The 22,299-nt window shown below is 39.6% G+C and overlaps 1 protein-coding gene across 2 annotated transcripts in view; it reads left to right on the forward strand.

Annotated features, from left to right (window-relative positions):
- map2k5 (mitogen-activated protein kinase kinase 5) overlaps nt 1-22,299 on the forward strand; it is a 154,521-nt gene that overhangs the window by 3,987 nt on the left and 128,235 nt on the right. For both annotated transcript variants that reach the window (XM_060911120.1, XM_060911121.1), the window contains exon 3: nt 10,286-10,353. In XM_060911120.1, the coding sequence (XP_060767103.1) occupies nt 10,286-10,353 (68 nt within the window). The remainder of the gene's footprint in view (nt 1-10,285; nt 10,354-22,299) is intronic.

The raw sequence follows: 22,299 nt of genomic DNA on the forward strand, positions 1-22,299 counted from the left end.
TCATGTTCTTTCGGTCATTACCCAAAGCTCATGACCATAGGTGAGAGTCGGAACGTAGATTGACCGGTAAATTGAGAGCTTCGCCTTTTGGCTCAGCTCCTTCTTCACCACGACGGACCGGTAAAGCGACCGCATCACTGCGGAGGCTGCACCGATCCGCCTGTCGATCTCGCGCTCCATCCTTCCCTCACTCGTGAACAAGATCCGGAGATACTTAAACTCCTCCACTTGAGGCAGGACTTCTCCACCAACCTGGAGAGGGCAAGCCACCCTTTTCCGGTCGAGAACCATGGCCTCGGACTTGGAGGTGCTGATTCTCATCCCAGCCGCTTCACACTCGACTGCAAACCGCCCCAGTGCATGCTGGAGGTCCTGGTTTGAAGAAGCCAACAGGTCAATATCATCCGCAAAAAGCAGAGATGAAATCCTGTGGTTCCCAAACAGGATTCCTTCCGGACCCTGGCTGCGCCTAGAAATTCTGTCCATAAAAATTATAAACAGAACCGGAAGTATAAGCACTGTTTCCGTCAAAAAAAAAATGCTTGGGAAGGGATCAAAATCTCAGAGATACTCAGGGTTTGGCGATACGCCACAAATATCACGATTCTTAAAGACATTTCTATGATACACGATATACAGGATGTGGCTAAATGTTTGGACACCTGACGATCACACCCATATGTCCTTGTTGAACATCTCGTTCCAGATTTAGTAGGGATGTCCCGATCAGGTTTTTTTGCCCTCCGATCCGATACCGATCATTTGATTTTGAGTATCTGCCGATACCGAGTCCCGATCCGATACTTCTTATAATCCATAAAAAATAAAGACGAGGAAAGAAACGGATCCAGGATGTTCCTCATTTTTTATTTAACACCTTATTTTAACATCCAACAACTCCGTTAGCAAACGGAGCACTTACGTGAGGCAGTTTGAACAATAAATAACAAATAAAAAAAAAATAACCTTAAAATACCTGGCAGGAATGTAAACAAATAAAAAAAATAAAGTGCCACAGTGCCGGTAATTTGCTTTTAAGAACGCATCTCACAGTGGTGTACAGTAATTTCAATTAAGGAAATGAACGTTTTTCTTGATGAAAACAAGCATTTCTACCCTTTCAGGTTTGAGCCCGTTTCTTTTGTCATCCAACGAAAAAAAAAATGTCATGCTTTGCTTTCCGCTTCGAACTGCTTCCGTGTTCAACTTTGCCGGCAACAGGCAGCCAATAACCAATAGCATCTCCGCTACAAAGTGATGGCATGCCGCACGCGTTGATGTTGCTGTGTTGAGACAAGAGGTCTGGTCTCACTCTGTGCCAACGCATAGCTATTGATGTGTTAAAAATGAGAATATATTATATAGATATATATCCGATCCCTGATCGGGAGGCAATGCCCGATTCCGATCGAGTCTGAAACCATGTGATCGGGCCCGATTTCCGATCACGTGATCGGATCGGGACATCCCTAAGATTTAGTCCCCCTTTACTGCTGTTATAACCTCCACTCTTCTGAGAAGGCTTTCCACGATATTATAGAGAGCGACTGTGCGGATTTCCCCATTTACTCACAAGAGCATTAGTGAGGTCACTGGGGCATAGTCGGTATTCCAGTGCATCCAGTGCAAAGGTGTTCATTGGGGTTGAGATCAGATGTCAAACCATGTCTTCCTGGACCTCTCTTTGTGCACAGGGACACTGCGATGTCGGAACAGGTTTGGGCTCCCTAGTCCCAGTGAAGGGAAATTGTCATGCTGCAGAATACAGAGGCTTTTTATATAATCGTGTGCTTTCGCCATTGTGGCAAGAGTTTGGGAAAGATCCACATCTGGATGATCTGTGTAAAGGTCAGAACAGGTGTTCACAAACGTTTAGCTATATAGTGTAGATCACAATATATGAAAGATTTGTTGACAAACTGCCAGCAGTACAGTAGTGTTGCATTTACTGTATGTATATATAAAAAAGCACGTTTGAGCATATTTTATTTAAAGTCTGCAAAGATGGATTCATTTTTTTATATTTAAACTTTTTTTAGTTATTAAAAATAAATATTAAACACTTAAAGGTGCTGACTGCAAAGTCATTTGAATTTTATTATTATTTTTTTTAATTGTGCATGCCATTTTCCTTTTTCCCACAAGAACAATATCATGTGGACAAGATGTGATCATTTTGATGTATTCGGTCCGTTTTGGGACCGAATAGCCTCCCTCTTGAGGTAAACAGTATGGTCGTACGGAAACACCCAAACGCAAGGAGCTTTAACTAATTAGCATAACTATGGAACTGCGTCACACCGAGATGGCGACGCGCGGAAAACATCGTGACTCTGCATGGACCTCAGAGAGTTTTGAGTCGCAGGGATGTAATTTGAATGAATGAATGAATTTATTTATTTTCGAACATGTATAAAAATGTATGTAACTATTTGTACATACAAAAGAAAGAAAATGAAAAAAGTGACAAAAAAAAGAATAAATAAAATAACATAAAGAGCTAATACATTACAATACACCGCACATTGTTCGAAAAAGGAGTGGGAAGAAGTACAATACTTTTTTTAATTTCCCACCCCTTTTTAACTACCCCGAAATCCAAACTACATTAATACACCTATAAAAATATATACCATATATACACTTCGTGATTATCCATATAAATTTATAATTACAAAAATAAATATATACTACATACCATATTCATATACATATATACACATATACATACATATACACATATATATATATATATATATATATATATATATATATATATATATATATATACATACACATACATATATACACACATACACATATATATATATATATATATATATATATATATATATATATATATATATACACACACACACATATACATACACATATATATATATATATATATATATATATATATATATATATATATATACATACATACACACATATCCATACAAACACATACACTTCCTAAATATCTATATAAATATATAATTACAAAATTTGTGATTGGCATTCGTGAACAGATCCGTGAAACAAAAGACGAATATATCTTTTCTCTGTTACTGCTTTTGTGTCATCGTTTCTTTCTCTGTAACATCAAAACATTCGGTGTATAACTCCTTACTCGCTACCGTGGAGTCAAGCCCATGCATTCTAAGGCTAAGATAGCTAAGCGCTAGCCCGAATGATTTAGTTATCTGCCCAGAAAAATGACGCGCCATTTAACCTTGCTCTATCTTGCAGTTGCACTCACTAGGCAGGCTTTCCTTTTCTTTTCTGCTGGCAGAACGGAGTCCACCACGTTTGCCCACACTGACTTGTTTTGGTTAAAAGTAGGTCAAAAACACCCCACTGTGGTCATGTGATATTGTTGCTCACTTGCTTCGGCAATCTCCGGAATAGCAAAATATTTTCACATAGGACACACAGTGTGTGTGTGTGCAGCAGCGAAACATCTCGAAACTCCAACAGCAATAGAAATAGAAGATTTTTGCCCAGAATTCAACTTTGCAGTCAGAATCTTTAAGACCAAGTACAAAACTATAACACTAAATTGTAATTAAAAGTGTTTATTAAAAGTGTATGTTTAAAAGTTTCCTATGGCTAGGAAATATAACTGCAAATTTTATCATGATAAAGTGTTTCCTTTCAGTTTATATCAATAATTATTGATCATTTCAATGAACTATTTCTAATAATTCCCAGGAAGAAAAAGAATGGTTGAATTTAAACACGTTACTTTTATCAACTTCATTACACCTGTTAAATGAGTCTGTCTGTCTGTCTGTCTGTGGTGTCACTCATGGCACACTCTGTTATCAGGGGACATGATGGGCTGTTTGAGTCAGGCAGAGAGCATGATTGGGGTTTGTTCTTGCAACCAAACTTTGAGTATTCATTCTGGCGGTATGCATTTAAGTGAAATTATTGAACATTCTATCAAACAGTTTTCCTGTTGCTTTTGATGAAGTGTCTATCGACGGTGTATACCGCTGTCGTTTTTCCCCCAGGCCTACAACATCCACATAATCTCCACACTGTCACATATAATCATATTATGACATCGTTTCTCATGATATTGAATGTCCCTTTGTAATGTCATAATGTCAGTATCATGATATTGTATTGTTATATTGCCCATTCTTACTCTATTAATTATTGTATTACCCCAGCGTGAATCTGGCTTTAGTGTGCTTTCACATGTAGTGTATAGATTATATTAAATTAGATCTTTATTATCTTTGTGCAGAGAACAATCAAAATCCATTTAACAGCTCTTCAACAGTAAGCAGCACAGAGAAACGGTAAACAAAATAAAGTTCAATAATAAAAACGACATCTAAACTAGAGGTACACAGTGGTATCCTGTTTCCACACCTGAGGCCTTGGGACAAAGGTCAAGGTCACAGAACTGAGAGAAATGAGGCCACTTGTCTGGAATCTGATGAGAAAGGGAAAAGGATATAATCAGGGCTTTGAACCAGAATTTTTTTCCTATTGGTTCGTTCCGAACAGAAACGGAATTTTAACGTTTCCGGTTTTGGGTTCCACCATTAAATAGACGTTCCCGAACCGGTTAGAACAAAAAAATTTCATTCCCGGAACGGTTAATTACGTTCCCTGTCAGCTGTTTAACAAATGGCTATAAAATTATGTCTCTGTCTCATCTAGCTTAAGCCAAATGTAGGCTAATTCTATTACAACCTTCATTAAATAAGACAAGAAATAATTCAAAACAATTATTATTTCAAATGTTGGCGATTTGGATTCTCAGTATGTCTTCCCATCTACACAAACAGAAAAAGTGCCAAAAATGAAAGATAATTCGTTCAGTGTGTTACCAAAGGCTAGTCAGGCCCTATGCATTGATAGGCTAACAGAGGTTAACGTCATTTAATGTTCGCGAGCCTCTCATTAACGTGGACAAATATATTGATATCGTGTTTGAAATTGACGTTTTTGAAGAACAATAGACTGCAATATTTACCTCTTATTTAAGATGTGGAGACGTGATAGTAGTCCACCCTCCCGCTCTCTCCATTCAGTCAGTGAACGTCACACAGGAAGTGAACCCCAGCGGGTCATAGAAACTTGCGCAGGAGAAGAATGACACTTTTATTTGTAGGCTACGGAAACTTTGAGGAACGAAATAAAAACCGGTATTAACTGGTTACCATTATTTTTAATAAGCGTTTCTGTTCCGGAACATAAAAAATAATAAAGTTTCTGGTTTCGTTTCTGTTCCATGTGAAATAGAAAAAGTTCCCGGTTTTCGTTCCTTGAACCGGTTCAAAGCCCTGGATATAATACTTCCATGGTTAGTAATATTAACTAAAGTCCTATCTTCTACCAGTTTCTTGATACAGGCCATTTAAACCATGCATGTCATTGATCTGACCTGTCAAGGTCACTCCAGGGCAAAGCCAATGTTCCCAAATGAAAGCCCACATATGACTTCCCATTCATGGTTAATAGTAACTATGGCCTTGTTCCGTTTTTGAGCTATAGGCCATTGAAATATTCACGATAGCATGTTTTTCTCTGGCAAAGGAGCAAGGCGAGCTCAAAGACCATGAAAAATAGACAAAACTCTGACTTTTTGCTGTAGAGTCACCTAATTGACAAGTTCAAGGTCACGTAACTCAGTGAAAATAGGTCAAATCGCTTAACCGATGCGAACTATTTTGAAGCCCCCTAAATAGGTTCTCCCTACCCAATTTGGTGAAAATTCATGAACAAAATGAGGGAGGAGCAGCGATTTAACGCATAAGTGACCTTTGACCTAATTCTGGCAAAGGGTCAAGGTCAGAGGTCAAATGAGTGCAAAAAGTATTAAAGGGCATATCCTGGACCAAATTCGTTTTTTTTTTTCTTTTATATGAAAGTATGTCCCTTTGCACACTCATCCAGAAGGGTAATTTTGCACAAGGCCATCTGTCTACAGCAGAAAAAAATAAAATAACGAAACGCGTCTGGAAAAATCCCAATGGAGTCTGGAGCCAGATTCGTGACGTCACGTGCGGAAGCGCCAGCAGGCTGCGCGAGCTTTGCACGGTTTCAGTGCACAGCCTGTGTAGACCAAGTTTAGCAGCTCACGATTTTGCATTGAAATATGGAATTGTCACCTGAGCACAATGTGGGAAACGATGAGTACTAATCCCATCAAGATTGGTGTTGCTACACCCTCCGACGGTACATCCGTTAACCATTTTAATAATTGCGTGATAACTTTGAAGAAATTTGCAGAAAACCACCAGGTCGTTTTCTCATAAACAAACCAGCGCTGACGTAGGATTCAGAAGGAGGTGTCCCGCACGCAACGTCACGAAAATCAATGTTTGCCGGGAAATCCAAATGCCAAGTTTTTTCAGAGGCGGAGCAATTCGCCTCAAATGGCTCAATTTCAACTGAATTTTTCTGGTATTGCGCAAGGTAAAAAAAAATTGCACTAAATGCAAAATGTGACCGATGTTTGACCAAAGTTTCATATAAAATAGGAGAATTACATTGATCTCGCTCCTGAATTTACCCGTGATATGCCCTATAAGGTATAAGGGCCATGGAAGATGGCATGAAAGAATTTTGTCTCGCTCGTCTTGGTACTGTACCAGGTGGTCCCATTCATAGCCGTTTCTGAAATTTTTATGAAGTCATGTGATGTCATGCATGATATGGAACTCACAGATGGTCACTACCTATATGCACACCAAGTTTCATCCAGATATCTTGAAAACTGAGCGAGAAATGACCCTTGTCTAACTACTACTATGACGTGTAGACTAAACCTAAGCAATTTAAAGATTCATAATAATAATAATATCATACTTATCTGCAGAGATGACTGATAAAGATAAAATAGTCTGACTTGAGCTCTGGTGCATTTTCCCTCATGGTGTGGTTCAGTTGTGCAGGTATGGTAAGAACACAGACATCACACTCAGGTGTGGACCAAAGCAGCCCGTCTGAAACCAGCTGAATGATTACCAGGTTGATTGCATCCAGTTCAGGGCAGCACGGTGGTGCAGAGTTTACCTCTCAGCCCGAAGGTTCTGGGTTCGAGTCCAGTGGCTGGTGGGGGCTTTTTGGTGTGGAGTTTGCATGTTCGCCCTGTGTCTACGCGGGTTTCCTCCAGGTCCTCCAGTTTCCCCCACAGTCCATAGACATGCAGTTAGGTTAACTGGTGACTCTAAGACTATGTTCAGACTGCAACCTGAAACGACCCATATCTGATTTGTTGTGAAATCCGATTTTTTTGTTAGGCCGTTCACATTACCAATTATATGAGACTTGTATGCGATCTCTAATATAAACGGAAAACGACCCAAAAGTGTCCCGCATGTGCAAATTGACACGTAATAAGCACATCTACGTAATACGTAAACAACAAAAAAAAAAAGCGCACTGTTCATGTTTAATGATTTTTTTTGTTTGTTTGTTTAATTATCTGGTTAGTGTTAAAGTGTGAGGTCTCGTGTGTGTTTTTGTTTCTGAACTGAAATGAAAACGTGTAGCCTGGTAACGAGGGTTGACTCCTAAATGTCTCTCTAATTTCTATATAAGTGTACTACATGTTACTAGGAAGTAATGGATTTTTAAACTCTATATAGTGCACTCGAGCTTCAGTAGGCAGTCATTTGGGATACGGCCGCTGTATTACCAAACTCTTAATTCAGGCTTAATAATTTGCACATATTTATTTTGTCATATTAATAAACTTTTTCTACATTTTTATAAATATTTATTTAGATTGTTTATAGCCAGCTGAATTCTGCAACTTCTCTCAGCGCTGGCTCAAGGTGCAGAAACACCAGTGCAGTTTGCTATGGAGATGAGGTGAGACCTGGCGATGTGGTTTTTGTGGCCGCGGTGGAACTCGCACAATAATCTGATTAATGTGGGCAGCAGACTAATGAGACCGAAGGTGTCAAATTACTGGAAATTTCCAGAACAATCTTATAATCTTGTAATACAGGATGGTTTAAGTTATAAATCAGTTACAGAAACTGTTTTATTTAATCAGGCTAACAGATCAACATCCAGGTCCCTACCAAATCCACCATTAGCTTGATCAATTCTATAAAAGTCTATTTAAATTCTGAAAACTGTACAAATGTTGTTGTTTTCCACCAAAGAGGCGGGATTAGCCAACGCAGAACAGTGACGTTTGTCTCTTGTTGATGACGTGTAGGTCGCATGAATGCGACCTGTCCGGTCAGACTGCAGTCGCATGTGAAAATATCAGATATGCATCGGATTTAGGACCACATATCCAAGCGGCCTGGGTCGCATGTGAAAAAATCGGATCTGTTCAGGGTTTTTTCTAGAAAAATTTAGTATGAGGGCGCTCACCATGGCGAGGGAGCGAAGCGGGGGGGGAGATGGTGCTGGTTGTCCCCCCCGCCCCCCCGCCATGCAAAGCCTTTGAAAAATGCTCCAATGGGACATTCTGAGGCTGTCTGAGAGGGAAATTGTAACAAATTGTCTGTCAACATTGAAAAAGAAAAGTAATCTTCTTCTGCCCCGGACAGTCTTTGGCTTTCTTCCGCTTCGTGCCGCGGGATGACATCTTTAAATGCCCAACTGTCAACAAAAACAACTCGCGAACTACTTCTGTCAAAAGCTCCCGCGCCGGTGGGTGAAAGGTCATTCAGTCTTGAGAAATCTCGCTCTACAAGTCAGCTGACCTTGTAGTAACCCATGTCAAATCTCGCGAGAGCAGCCGCGACAAGTAAACAACTAAACAACATGGCGCCTCAGTCTGGAAAACGCCAATTCGGATTGTTTTTGCACCGTCTGGCAGTGTATCTACTATGATTGGAATATTTTTGGAGCAATTATAGCGTATTTGATGATCAGACACATTGTCACGTAGTGTTGCTGGGATGTTTTCACGGAGTCGGTAAGGGGGCGCACGCCAAGAGTAAGAGGGCGCAGCGCCCCTGTTCCCCCGTTTAGACGAAAGCCTGTGTGTCGTTCAGATTGTCAATAACAAATCGGATACAGGTCGCATATGGGCAAAAAAATCGGATATGGGTCGTTTCAGGGTGTGTGAATGTGTGTGTGTGACGGTGCAGAATGGAACTGGCCACCCTACTGCTGCAATTCTGGCCAAGTCAACCAAAAACATGGTTCGCCTTCAAGCCCAGATTGGGTTCAGCAGTGACGACGATGACATCCAGTTCAAAAGAAGTAGATTAGAGAATAAAAGTTTAGCAAGAAAGGATGTCAGTGCCGTGTCGACATCTTTAGAATTTGTGCCAAATAGCATACAAAGCATTGAAATAAAATACAATTTAAAACTGATAGCTGCGAAAACAACCATCTATTTAAGGGCAATTCCATGTAAATGTCAACCTCACCATGCAAAAATAAAGCAACATGTAATACATCAAAACCACTCCCAGAGATCTCACCTAGGCCTGTATTTTACAGATGTGAATAAGTTGAACCAATTTGTAACCAACCTAATATGTCACTGTCAGTCTTTCTTATAATGTAAACCCCAAGCTAAAATCAACTTTGATCATGTACAATTCTATATTATTGCCACAAGCCACAGAAATGTATGCTAAAATCCACAAAACAGCAAAACAATAGCCATCCTAAATATTATTTAAGAACTTTGATAGTTTTAGCTGATATTTAGAGAGTTTTTCAAAGGGTTATGGTGGTTAAATTGCTGATTTTCTAAACATATGCCATGTCTATTTCAGACGCGTCACATCCATAACGGAATTTCGTCACATCCATAACGCTGACTTTTCCTTCCGAAACTCTGCATGAAATACAAAATATTTTAAACAAAGATTTTTTAATATTCACCTTGGACCCCTCTATCAAATGGATATCTCCATTTCAACATTAGGTTTACGATTTCACAGAGTTTGATAAAAATGTACAGTCACCCAAGAAAAGTGATACTTTTTCTGTCACATCCATAACGCATCTTTTATTGGCATTTTCTGGCATGCCCTAGATGTACTATGGGAATTGTTCTTGTTCTATCACTTCTCCAGTATGGTACAGCCTTAAAATATGCAACACCTGTTTAAATACTGGGAGACAATAAAACATGCACTGGGTCATTTGTTGCCATTTTGAGTTCAAGTGTCACGTCCATAACGCTGGAATTGCTCTTAACTAACTACGTATCTGGCATCATTTCATCAAAGCCATATGATCTCGTTTAATTGTCCATGTTGAAAGTACTGGAACATTTCTTCCATTTTTGCTTTATAAATCTGTATGAACCCTGTGGTGCACTCTTCTGTTTTAGATGAGGACGAGGTTGGTGACAGGATCACAGTTCGGAGTGATGAAGAACTGAATGCCATGTTGTCCTATGTGAGTATCATATCAGCTTTCTGTTCTCAAGTGTGTTGCAAAGTCTTGTTTGAAAAACCTGCCATGACTATTAATAAAATACTTTGCTAGAATGTTCACGGGTAATAATTTATCATGTCACGTCAACAACCTGTGCCATTATCATAGATCATCGTGGATTTGGATTAGACAGTATGAATTGAACACCGCAATGGATTATGGATTTTGGTCAGTTCCTGCTGAAGATATGGTAGATGAAGTAATGGACTTGGACTGTCTGGACAATTTCTATCCAATAAACATCATCTGTATGATGTATATATCTTAAGCAGAGTTTTTTTCTTTCACTAAAGTGAGGTATTGCGCAAGCTGAATAATCCTTTCAGGGAAAAAAAAAAGATAAAAAAATTATTTGAAAATATCTGTTCCTTTATATCAAAGTATTTATCTTCCCAAGGAATTATAATTACTGACCTCAGACTATTGCGTGAACCATCGCCTGGTTTCAGTTGAATTATTTAGTCTTGAAAGTGTTTTTGTTCGAAAGGAAAAGCTATTAAAATCTCTTATTGTACATCTATTCACCCTTGGGCAAAATCTTCTCATTACATGGCAGATTGTCAGGGATAACAAGTAGCTGTGTGTTCTTATCTCTTTATCTTCATCTCACCCCTTTTTTGGTCGTAACAATTGATGTATCCATGGCAACCCATGACCCCTGGCAGGCTCGTGTGCCAGCATGGCATTAAGCATGCACGATGGAGCAAAGCGTCAAATTACATTTCTGTTTCTTTACTCAAGGCATGAAGTCAGAAATGAGCCCTGAGCCAGTCGCTAACTGATAATGCTGCCAATTAATTGGAGGATTTTTTTTTTTTTCCCCGGTTAACAAACATGCGAACAAACACAATGCTAACACTCAGTAGTACACTGCGGTACAGAGTTCAGATCGTATTTGCCCACACACTGGTGATGTTGCTGTGCTTCTCAAAATCTGAAAGATGATCCTTCATGAAGAAATAATAATAATAATAATAAGTTCAACTTGTATAGCGCCTTTCAAGAAACCCAAGGACGCTTTACAATTATAGACAAAGAAAAAAATAATAACAATAAAAAATAATAAATGAATAAATAATAAAAAATAAAAGTAAAAAGTCCACCAAGTAGGGGTCAGGATGTAATTCCAGTGGTGTAGCAACCACAGTCCCACCAGAAGGCGCATGAAAACGAGTCCCACATCTCCAGCACAGCCGCCGTGACGCCGTCAGCCACATCGCTCAAACACCACACCGTGGATCCACAAAGCGAGCACAGAAGCTCCGCCACGCAGAGCGCTGGTGTGTCCCAAACCGCCTGCACAGCCGCTGCGACGCCACCGAGCAACATCGCTCGGAACATCACGCCAAGCGTTAAAGTGCAGAGCACTGGACAACCATGAATGTTAAATGAGCAGCGAGCTCACTGCAGTCCACAGCTGGGAGCGCAGGCATCACCCACAGCGAACCAAGGCCTGGAGGGAACCGACGCCCAAAACTGGGTCCGGAGCAACACCACAACCGGCGGACAAAACACTCAAACAAACATCAAACTACACAAACACACAGAAAAAATAAATAAATAAAATGAAAATTGAAAAAAAAGGAAAATAAAATAAAAAAAAAAAGCTCTGGTGAGAAGCGGCAGCCAGAATGCGCATGACGTACTCTCAACCGGAAACGAAACGAAAAAAAAATACTTTCTATACTATGTTATTTATTGCTATGTTACAATAGTCTCACCCTAATCTATCAGTAATCTACAATACATATACAGGTAGTCGTCGACTTACGACTGCGTTTGGTTACGACTGACCGGTCGTAAACCGATCTGGTCGTAAGTCGGCCTGTGTTAAATGAACGCAAGTATATTGTGATGTGTAATGATATTGTAATCATCTTAAAGTCTTATTTTATCAACATTTTCTTATGTCAATACCTTGGCTCATTATTTGGTTTAAGTACAGGACAATTCGTTTAATATGTGCAAAACAAAAAATACGAAATACAGGCGTGAAAATAGAAAACATTTTAGTTTGAAACATACCAGAATACAAATGTAAAACATAGCAAAATACAAAACTTAGTGACCGCTGGCATCACTGGTGCTTGGCTGTGGGTCGTCTATGTCATCATCAGCTGTTGTAGCACTCGGGCTGGCGGGAGCATTTGCTCGTTTCATAAACCAGGAGCTGGGGCGGAAACTGTATGACGGAGATGGAAACTGTCGTACGCTCAGCTAGCTCAGCTGGGAAACACTTGCCAGTCATAACCAGACGGTCGTAAAGTCGATCGGTTGTAAGTCGCATAGGTCGTAAGTTGACGACTACCTGTATGTTATTTACCAGCTGGGAGGTCCGTATCGTGAAATATCGTGACTGAGGTCTTGAAAGTACTGAGCGAGGCCCTCTGGGCCGAGGTCAGTATTCAAGGCCGAGGTCACGGTATTTCACCATACGGACCGACCTTAAGCTGGTAAATAACATATTTATTTTTTTCTTTACCAAATTCTAACAGAAAACGAGAGCGCCCGAAAGGGAAAACCGAGCCGAGCCGCCATTTTGAATCCTCATTCACGGCTGTAATGCAAATGGCTTCCTCCTCGGTATACAAGTGCACTTCCATGGCAGGAAAAAAAAACTACATTTTGCCGCCTTTGTAGTCCCCTATTTATACAAATAGGAGTCATTCAGGATTCAGCCATGTTTTTGCTTGGTTTTAGCAAGTTAGAGGTTTTTAGCTTTCTCCTGAAATGTTTTATTTTGTCTTCTTCGGGATAGTAAAACTCGCTTTCGCTGTGAACACTGTCATTATCGCTATCCATGCTGTAAAATTAATGCTATTTTCTTGAGAAATGCTGGCAAAAATTTATAAGATTTTTGATAATCTTATAAATAAATCTTATAAAAAAAGATAAATGTTGACAGAAAATGCTACTATGTTTTTTGTTGTTGTGAACGAGCGAGTCACCAGAAGTCCATAACCAGGGTCCGTAACTGGGGTCCGTATCGTAGGATACCGACCCGCTCGCCAGCCAATCAGAGCGCAGGATTTGATGGAAACCAGACCAGGAAAAAAATAATCTATCACAGCTTCCATGAAAATACATTATGTAACCTGATTGTATTTGTTCACCAGTTACGTATATTAATGAAAAAAAGATCCAATTAAAGCAGGCAACAACTTTCAGAAATAATTTAGAGCAGTTTTGGACAGTATGGATTGTGGAAGTAGAAACATTTATCTTATAGAAGAGTGTTTGCCATAATGAGTGTGAAGCCACACCTCCTTTACTGGGGCTGACGGGCATAAAGGCCACACCTCTTCCTTTACTGGGACTGACGGGCATATTGGCCACAGCTCCTACTTTACTGGGACTGACAGGCATAAAGGCCACATCTCCTTCACTGGGACTGACGGGTATAGAGGCCACACCTCGTCCTATACTGGGACTGACGGGCATAAAGGCCATGGCTCTTCCTTTACTGAGACTGACGGGCATAAAGGCCACACCTCCTTCACTGCGACTGAAGGGTATAAAGGTGACACCTCCTCCTTTACTGGGATTGACAGACATATAGGCCACACCTTTTCCTTCACTGGGACTGACTGGCATAAAGGCCACACCTCCTCCTTTACTGGGACTGAGGGGCATAAAGGTCACACCTCCTCCTTTACTGGGACTAACAGGCATAAAGGCCACACCTCCTCCTTTACTGGGACATAAAGGCCACACCTCCTTTACTGGGACTGATGGACATAAAGGCCATATCTCCTCATTCATTGGGACTGATGGGCATATAGGCCACACCTCTTCCTTCACTGGGACTGACGGGCATAAAGGCCACACTTCCTCCTATACTTGGACTGACTGGCATAAAAGCCACACCTCCTCCTTTACTGGGACTGACTGGCATAAAGGCCACACCTCCTCCTTTACTGGGATTGACAGACATAAAGGCCACACCACCTTCACTGGGACTAACGGGCATAAAGGCCACACCTCCTCCTTTACTGGGATTGACAGACATAAAGGCCACACCACCTTCACTGGGACTAACGGGCATAAAGGCCACACCTCCTCCTTTACTGGGACTGACTGACATAAAAGCCACACCACCTCCTTTACTGGGACTGACTGGCATAAAGACCACACCTCCTCCTTTACTGGGACTGACTGGCATAAAGGCCACACCTCCTTCACTGGGACTGACGGGCATAAAGAATATATCTACTTCGTTGTAAATGACAGGCACAAAAGCCACACCTCCAACACAAGGTCTTACAGGCTCAGAGGATACACCTTCTCCATTAGGACTTGCAGACGCATAAGCCACACCTCCTGGTTCAGGACTGAAGATACGAGGCCATACCTCCTTTACTGAGGCTGATGGTCAGAGGTCACACCTCCTTCACTAGCACTGAGGCACAAGTTACACCTTTCTCCTTTGGTAATAACAGACACAGAGGACACGCCTCTTCCTCTGGGACCAAGAGGTGCAAAGGCCACGCCTCTTTCATGAGGACTGAGGGGCACAGAGATCACCATCCTTTTCTTCAAGATAACTGACAGATATGGGGACCACATTTACTTTACAGGGACTGACTGCCACAGAGGCCACATCTCCTTTACGGGGACTGATGGGCACACAGGCTCTGCAGTCTGGCCTGTGGATTGATGCCATGTAATTTTTAAATAAGACTTTTCAGAAGGATGGTTTAGAAGCAAGTGGATTGGCCATGGAGTCATGGTGGTTAATGATGGAGTTACAGAGATACACATTGATTAATGGTAAATATTTAATTTGTAGGGGTAATTAATTATTAATTAAATGAAACGAATGCTTAAAACATGCGCGTGCTAATGTTTGTTTTAGTCCGAAAGAACAGAACGTACTGGACTCGGTTGTGGTGTAATATTTTGTCCTTTTGTCCTTGTTGAGTGTATTGTTTTCATGTTTTCCCTCTGAGCCAATATTAAATGCATTCCTCAATACTTACTGTTCACATTGCGGATGTCGGGAGTAATGACTTGTGAACGTTTCTCTCTGAAGTGCAGCAGAAACTAAATGAACTATCAACTTTTATTATATATTATTCAGTACTTAAAGATCCGCCTCATTAGAAGTATGCCCCCCTCTGCGCAGAGGAATTTTTCAAAATCCACTTTCAGCTGGTGTTGTCTTTTACCCCCATCAGCTCACAGTCACTGTGCTAGCCACAGGCTCAATAACACCATTTCTGATTTTTCATGAAAAGGTGGACTTGTTTATTATTTTTGCTTTATACCAGTTGCTGATCTGCTTCACCAGACTGAGCGTTGTTCTTTTCTTTCCCCCTCCCCTAAATGCAAATCAAGCTCCATCACAGATGTCTTTCTGGAACCTTAAAACACACAAACGAAGCAGAGAACAGGCATTATGAAAGCTTATGGGTTTTTTTCTTCTTTCTTATTATAGTTTTTTGGGAGGAAGCCCAGTGTAGAAGGAAGTAAAGTGTACAGGGAATATAAAACACACACGTCACAGGTTTAATGCAATGTGTAGAAGTTTAACGTGGTCGAGCACAGTGGTCTTTTGCCTACGCGGCTGTTCGTTCTCCACTGAGACGTTTGTGTATGAATTGCTTAGATGTCATTAATTCCAGATGAAGGGGCATCTATTATGTTGAACTGGTAGGAGTTGAGAGACGGCTGCTTTGAAGGCTACATAGGCAAGAAATTTCTAAACGTCTCCATTGTCCTTGAAATGCTCTTGATTTCCGACGTAGCTTTGTAATCAAGGATGCTGATGTATTTTGTGAACCTTCATTGGGTTTTTTCATTGTGCAAAGATAAGAAGAAAGTGTGAGGGGGAAAAATATTAGTGAAAAATATCTAATATATATATGTGTATATATATATTAGTGCTGTCAAGCGATTAAAATATTTAATCGCGATTAATGTCGCGACTGTCATAGTTAACTCGCAATTAATCGCAATTTAATCGCACATTTTTGTCACATAAAAAAACATTGTAATTCTCTTATCAGCATAAAAAAGTGAATGGGCTTGCTTTGCACCAATGTTTTTTTTTTTAATTGCAAAGCATAACACATCTTGACACAGCCACTGCAAAGTGAAACCTAAGCCGAGCACCGGCGCGGGGCTAGCAAGAGAACCATGAGTGAAATGATCTACTGTTTGAGTTAGTCTACAACTCTAATCAGAGAGATAGGTTACACAGTGATGGTAGGCTTGACATGCTTGATTATAATATAAAGTACACTATTATATTAAGTTTAAGTTGTTCGTTGATAAATATTGCATTGAATCTGATCTTTACTGTTTCAGCTCACTTAACACATTTTGTACTTTTACACTTTCTGCCTGTTGATGCATCGCGCTGTCCAATCAGAGGCGGCCAAATTTGCATATTACAGGAAGGATTTCTGGGATAGCATTAAGTTTACAGTTCAGAGGGATCTGGCTTCTTTAGACGCTGTCTTCGTAAAACTGAATAAATATTTAAAAAGAGCCAAATGAGCCAGTCTTTTGAACGGCTCTTGTCAAAGAACGGATCACAAAGATGCGGATCCCATCAAAGAGCCATAAATCCCATCTCTACTAGCGCACCCTGCCCGTGCTGGTTCTTGGGGGGGGGCAGAGGACTCTGGCTGTGCGGGGCGTGGCATTACAGTCTAGCTGCTATCGGTTTTCTAACCAAAGTCTCTGTTCCAAGTTCCTGGCAGTTTCAAAAGCTTATGAAAAACCTACATCATGTCACAGAGCGTTAATCTCGCGATAAAAAAATTATCGCCGTTAAAATTGAGTCAAGTTAACGCGTTAATAACGCGACATTTTTGACAGCACTAATATATATATATATATATATATATATATATATATATATATATATATATATAAAATATTTTATTGTACATTACCTTGCATTTAACCTTAGACTCTTGGTGTCTTGTGCAAGGTGCACCATCAAATGCATTCCTGTTTTCCTCAAGTTCCCTAATTGAGGAGCACTCTATTCTGGGTGTGTTAACGATGATTCGGCTCTAGCAGGAGAACGGTCCGGTCCGAGTGTCCCCTCTGGCACCGAGCATTCTGCCTTTGATCAAAATGCCTTTAGTTATTGTCCAACAAAAGGGTATTTCTTTTAATACACTGCTACAGATTAGTTGGTAATTGTGTCCCTAATCAATAAAGAAGTGGAGTGGAAAATTAAAGGTGTAAGTGTCTGAACGCACACGTTTTTTCGGCAGCGGCACATTGCTGGAGGCGATGGCGGGAACGAGAGAGCTTTATGGAAAGAAGGAAGTGTAGGAGGAGAGAGAGGCAGTTGTGAGGTGACAGTGATAAATAGGGCATTTAATAGAACAGCTGCAGCAGCTCTGCTTCTACAGCATGCCTTCATGTCCACTTATGTATTTATCACACACACACGGAGGAGAAGGAAAGAAATGCACTACTGGCTCTGACTGCTTTGCATAAAGCAGTGTGAGAAAACTGCAGAGACAGATTTGCTGTCCTGACCCTGTTCTGCTTCTCACCAGTCCCAATTCAGTCCAGTCCAGGATTGATAAAAAGATGGAGCAATGATTATATTTTGTATAATTTAGAATGATAACTGTTATAATAGCAAGTGAACTAAGTAAAGAACAAAGCACTACAGGGGCATCCAAGTATAGGAAAGTAATCAGTGTGAGGTGTGTTGGTGTGATGCACCAGACTAAACGGAGTTCCTCTGAGTAGGCATATCAGGTGAAAATTCAATCCAAATTGCTTGAAACGGCGCTCATTTGAATTCAGAATTGAATGCAGAACAACATACTTTTGACAGAATTAAAATGTTGATCCGTTCTTGAGATATTACAAATCAAAGATTGAAAAAACGGCTTAATTTTTAGAAAACTGCCGTAATATTCTGTATGAGGATCACATGGTCCAATATGGGCCTCATTAACGAATGAGATCAAATATATATATATATTTTTGTTAATAACTTTTATATTTTTCAAGATATTTGTATGGAAATTGGCAGGCACATCGATGGTTGTACACTGAATACAAAGTTTGAAAAATTAGTAAAAAAAAATATTCTAATTAGTATTAATTATGCTAATTAGGTTAACCGCTAAATCAGTACACTCAAAAAAGTAATAAGATTATTTCTACACTGTAAAAAATAATTTGTGTTAACTTGGTGATTAAACTGGTTGCCTTAAAATTTCAAGTTTGTTGAAACTCGTATAGTAAGTTAGCACAATGCAACTTGATTGCCTCATTATGCTAACTTACTCTGAGTTTTAATGAACTCAAAATTTAAAGGCAACCAGGTTACTCACTTTTTTTTTTTAATTCAAAACAACATTTATTTTATTTTTTTTTTACAGTGTAATCCCCTCTTCGTGCTCTGTAGGCCTTTGTATTTCTCAAAAGTAGGGCCTACTAGTGTTTTATATGAAACAATTAATTAAAAATAATTAATATTCACAGCTTTCAAGGCGAACCTTGAAAAAACTGTGAGAGCCACATCCAATAAACAGTTCCAGTTAATCGAATTGAAATTGACCCTTGTGTTTCCGACTTCTGTTTGTTTGTTTTTTTAAATCGCATTCTGACCACTAAGATCTCAATATTTTTCATCAAAACAACTACAGTTATATTCTAAAATAGTTATGTATTTACGTGAATCAGTTTGATTTGAAAAAATAAGTAGGTAAAGCTATGGAAACTCACTTCAAAGGCTCCCGTGAATCATAACATCAAAACTAGCTGACAGAAAATTTTGTTGAATACTTCATCAGAAACAGTGAGAGCGAGAGAACATCCCTATAAAAGTTATCTGATTGATATTCACGAGTAATCCAGCCGGAAACCGATCAGGAGAGAGAGCGAGCGCCTGAACACTTTCCCGTGACTCAAAAATCACCGGCAGTTTCCTGACGTCATGCGAACAGAGAGTGTACTCTGTTGTACAAACTTCAACCTGCCGTCACTCCCAAAGTACTGAACAGATCTTAACTGGATAAATTTCTTTGGAAAGTAGAGATTATAGGCTTTTTAATGATGGAAAATATTCAAGAGTTAAGCAATGACCAGTTTGGAAACTTAAATAAATAATTTTCACAGCACGGCCAGCGAGTGTCTAATACGCCTACTTTTAGGAGGAAGTTGTTTACGCTATAATAATGTTTTATTCATCTGGTCCCACAACAATTTGCCAGATTACAATTTTTGATTAATTAATGATCAATATGCCTATCTTTTAAAAATATTTATAGCTGCATCTAATTTTGTGGAACGTTGTTGAAACATTGATGTGGTTCCTGTTCTAGCTTACATTTAATCAGCTATAAACAATCGCTCCATCACCAGGCTTTCTGATTTCTGTTCTTGTTTCAAATGAGAAACCATAAATCTGATTTGAATTACAGCTGGGACTACTGTCAAAGCCATGCTGTTATAGAAAATTAAGCAACATCATCTGACCAATGTGAGTTGACAGTTGAACAGTGCTGTGATATGATTTGTCATGTTGGTTTTGGCACACAGTCTAAATTATATAATAATTTTGAGAACGTTGAGCCTCATTCATCGATCTTTCTTTGAGTAAAATTGTGTGGAAATGTTTGCATAAGCCAGACCAAACTAAATATTTGTGGTGGCTTTCACAAAGTTTCATAAACACTGGTTTTCTTTGTATTGTTGTTTAAAAAGTCTGTAAGTCTCTGGGCGTGTGCATGCCACAGCTGATTTGCATGTGGTGACTCCCACAAAGCTCCATAAAAGGCGAAGTTCACAGAAGTGCAGAATGACTACATGACCAAACAAGGAAAATGCCTCATGTTTATGAGAGGAAAAAAAAATATTATTTAGCAGCAGAGTCACAGCACAGGGAGGTGAATTCGGTGTTGTCCATCCAGTGCAGTGGGTCAAAAGAAAATGTTTTGACACAATACTCAAAAGAAAAGGATTAAAGTACATTATTTTTTTCGCGGTCCAAATCCTGCGCTCTGATTGGCTGGTGAGCGGGTCTATATCCTACGGTACGGTCCCCGGTTATGGACCTCTGGCAACTCGCTCGTTCACAACAACAAAAAATATGGTCGCATTTTCTGTCAACATTTATCTTTTTTTTTTATAAGATTTATTTATAAGATTATCAAAAATCTTATAAATTTTTGCCAGCATTTCTCAGGAGAATAGCATTAATTTTACAGCATGGATCGCGATAATGACAGTGTTCACAGCGAAAGCGAGTTTTACTACCCTGAGGAAGAAGAAATAAAAGAAAACATTGCAGGAGAAAGCTAAAAACCTGTAATTTGCTAACACCGAGCAAAAACATGGCTGAATCCTGAATGACTCCTATCTGTATAAATAGGGGACTACATAGGTGGCAAAATGTAGTTTTTTTTTCCTGCCATGGAAGTGCACTTGTATACTGAGGAGGAAGCAATTTGCATTACAGCCGTGAATGAGAATTCAAAATGGCAGCTCGGCTCGGTTTTCCCTTTCGGGCGCTCTCGTTTTCTGTTAGAATTTGGTAATGAAAAAAATAAATATATTATTTGCCAGCTTAAAGTGCCATTCCACCATTGGATGTATTCTTTGGCATAAAATACAATATATTTTGACAACATATATAAATGGTATCACTAGATAGAGAAATCTTTTAGCTTCAAAATGATATATCAAACATAATTTTTTGACAACGACAAGTATATTAATTTTGCGACCAAAGTCACCTACCCTTTTAATTTCCGCGCGTGATGTCATCGGCAGGTTCCCCTTCTTGTGTACCACGTGACGTGGCACAAATTATCAGCAATGGCGGATAGAACGCGATAAAAATAATACCAATAAATCTAGCTAATACCAATAAATCTAGCTAACTGAAAGATTAACTCAAAATTTTTCGCAATTTTTTTGGCCCCCATATACGAGGAGAAATGACTCTCTCACTTTGGGGGTTTCCTGGTCTAAAAATAGACCGACACGTGGTACACAAGAAGGGGAACCTGCCGATGACATCACGTTTCACTACCACGTGGAAATTAAAAGGGTAGGTGACTTTGGTCACAAAATTAATATACTTGTCGTTGTCAAAAAATTATGTTTGATGTATCATTTTGAAGCTAAAAGATTTCTCTGTCTAGTCATGTTGTCATAAAATATATTGTATTTTATGCCAAAGAATACATCCAATGGTGGAATAGCACTTTAAGGTCGGTCCGTATGGTGAAATACCGTGACCTCTGCCTTGAACACTGACCTCGGCCCAGAGGGCCTCGGTTAATATTTTCAAGACCTCGGTCACCGTATTTCACGATATGGACCTCCCAGCTGGTAAATAACATATATGTATTGATAAATGATAGTGTTGTGGCGGGGGTGCAAACCATGACAGAGCTTTTTAAAATTGAGCAGATGGCCTTTAGGCTTAAAAAAAAAAATGACAGGTCTAAAAAATATTTCAATTTGTGTGTGTATTTTGGTGCTTTGAAATTTACAGCACAATCCTTATGTAATAATAATACATTAATTTATAAATGAGTAAATATTAAATTATAAGATGCAAAGCCAGTCAGTTCAGGTTTACATTACTTACTTGTGTGTAAATTTACATGTTCGGTAGCAGGACAACAATACAAAAGTTTTTCTGAATTTCCTGGATTTTCATGAATGTGTTTTTATCCCCTGCCGGCTGAAAGGCCCGAAGGGGGATTATGTCGTGGCGATGTCCATCACAGGACCCTCTGAAATCAACTCCTCTCACAATTTTTGGAGGAATTTCACGAAACTTGGCAGGATTCTTCGTTATATATCGGTACTATGCATATTGTAATTTCGCTAAATTCGGTCACATTTTACCAGAGTTACAGTCCTTGATTAACAAAATTATACTTTGACAATTTCATGAGAGTGTGCTTT

This window comes from Neoarius graeffei, chromosome 27 (assembly GCF_027579695.1).
Source record: "Neoarius graeffei isolate fNeoGra1 chromosome 27, fNeoGra1.pri, whole genome shotgun sequence".
Lineage (NCBI taxonomy): Eukaryota > Metazoa > Chordata > Actinopteri > Siluriformes > Ariidae > Neoarius > Neoarius graeffei.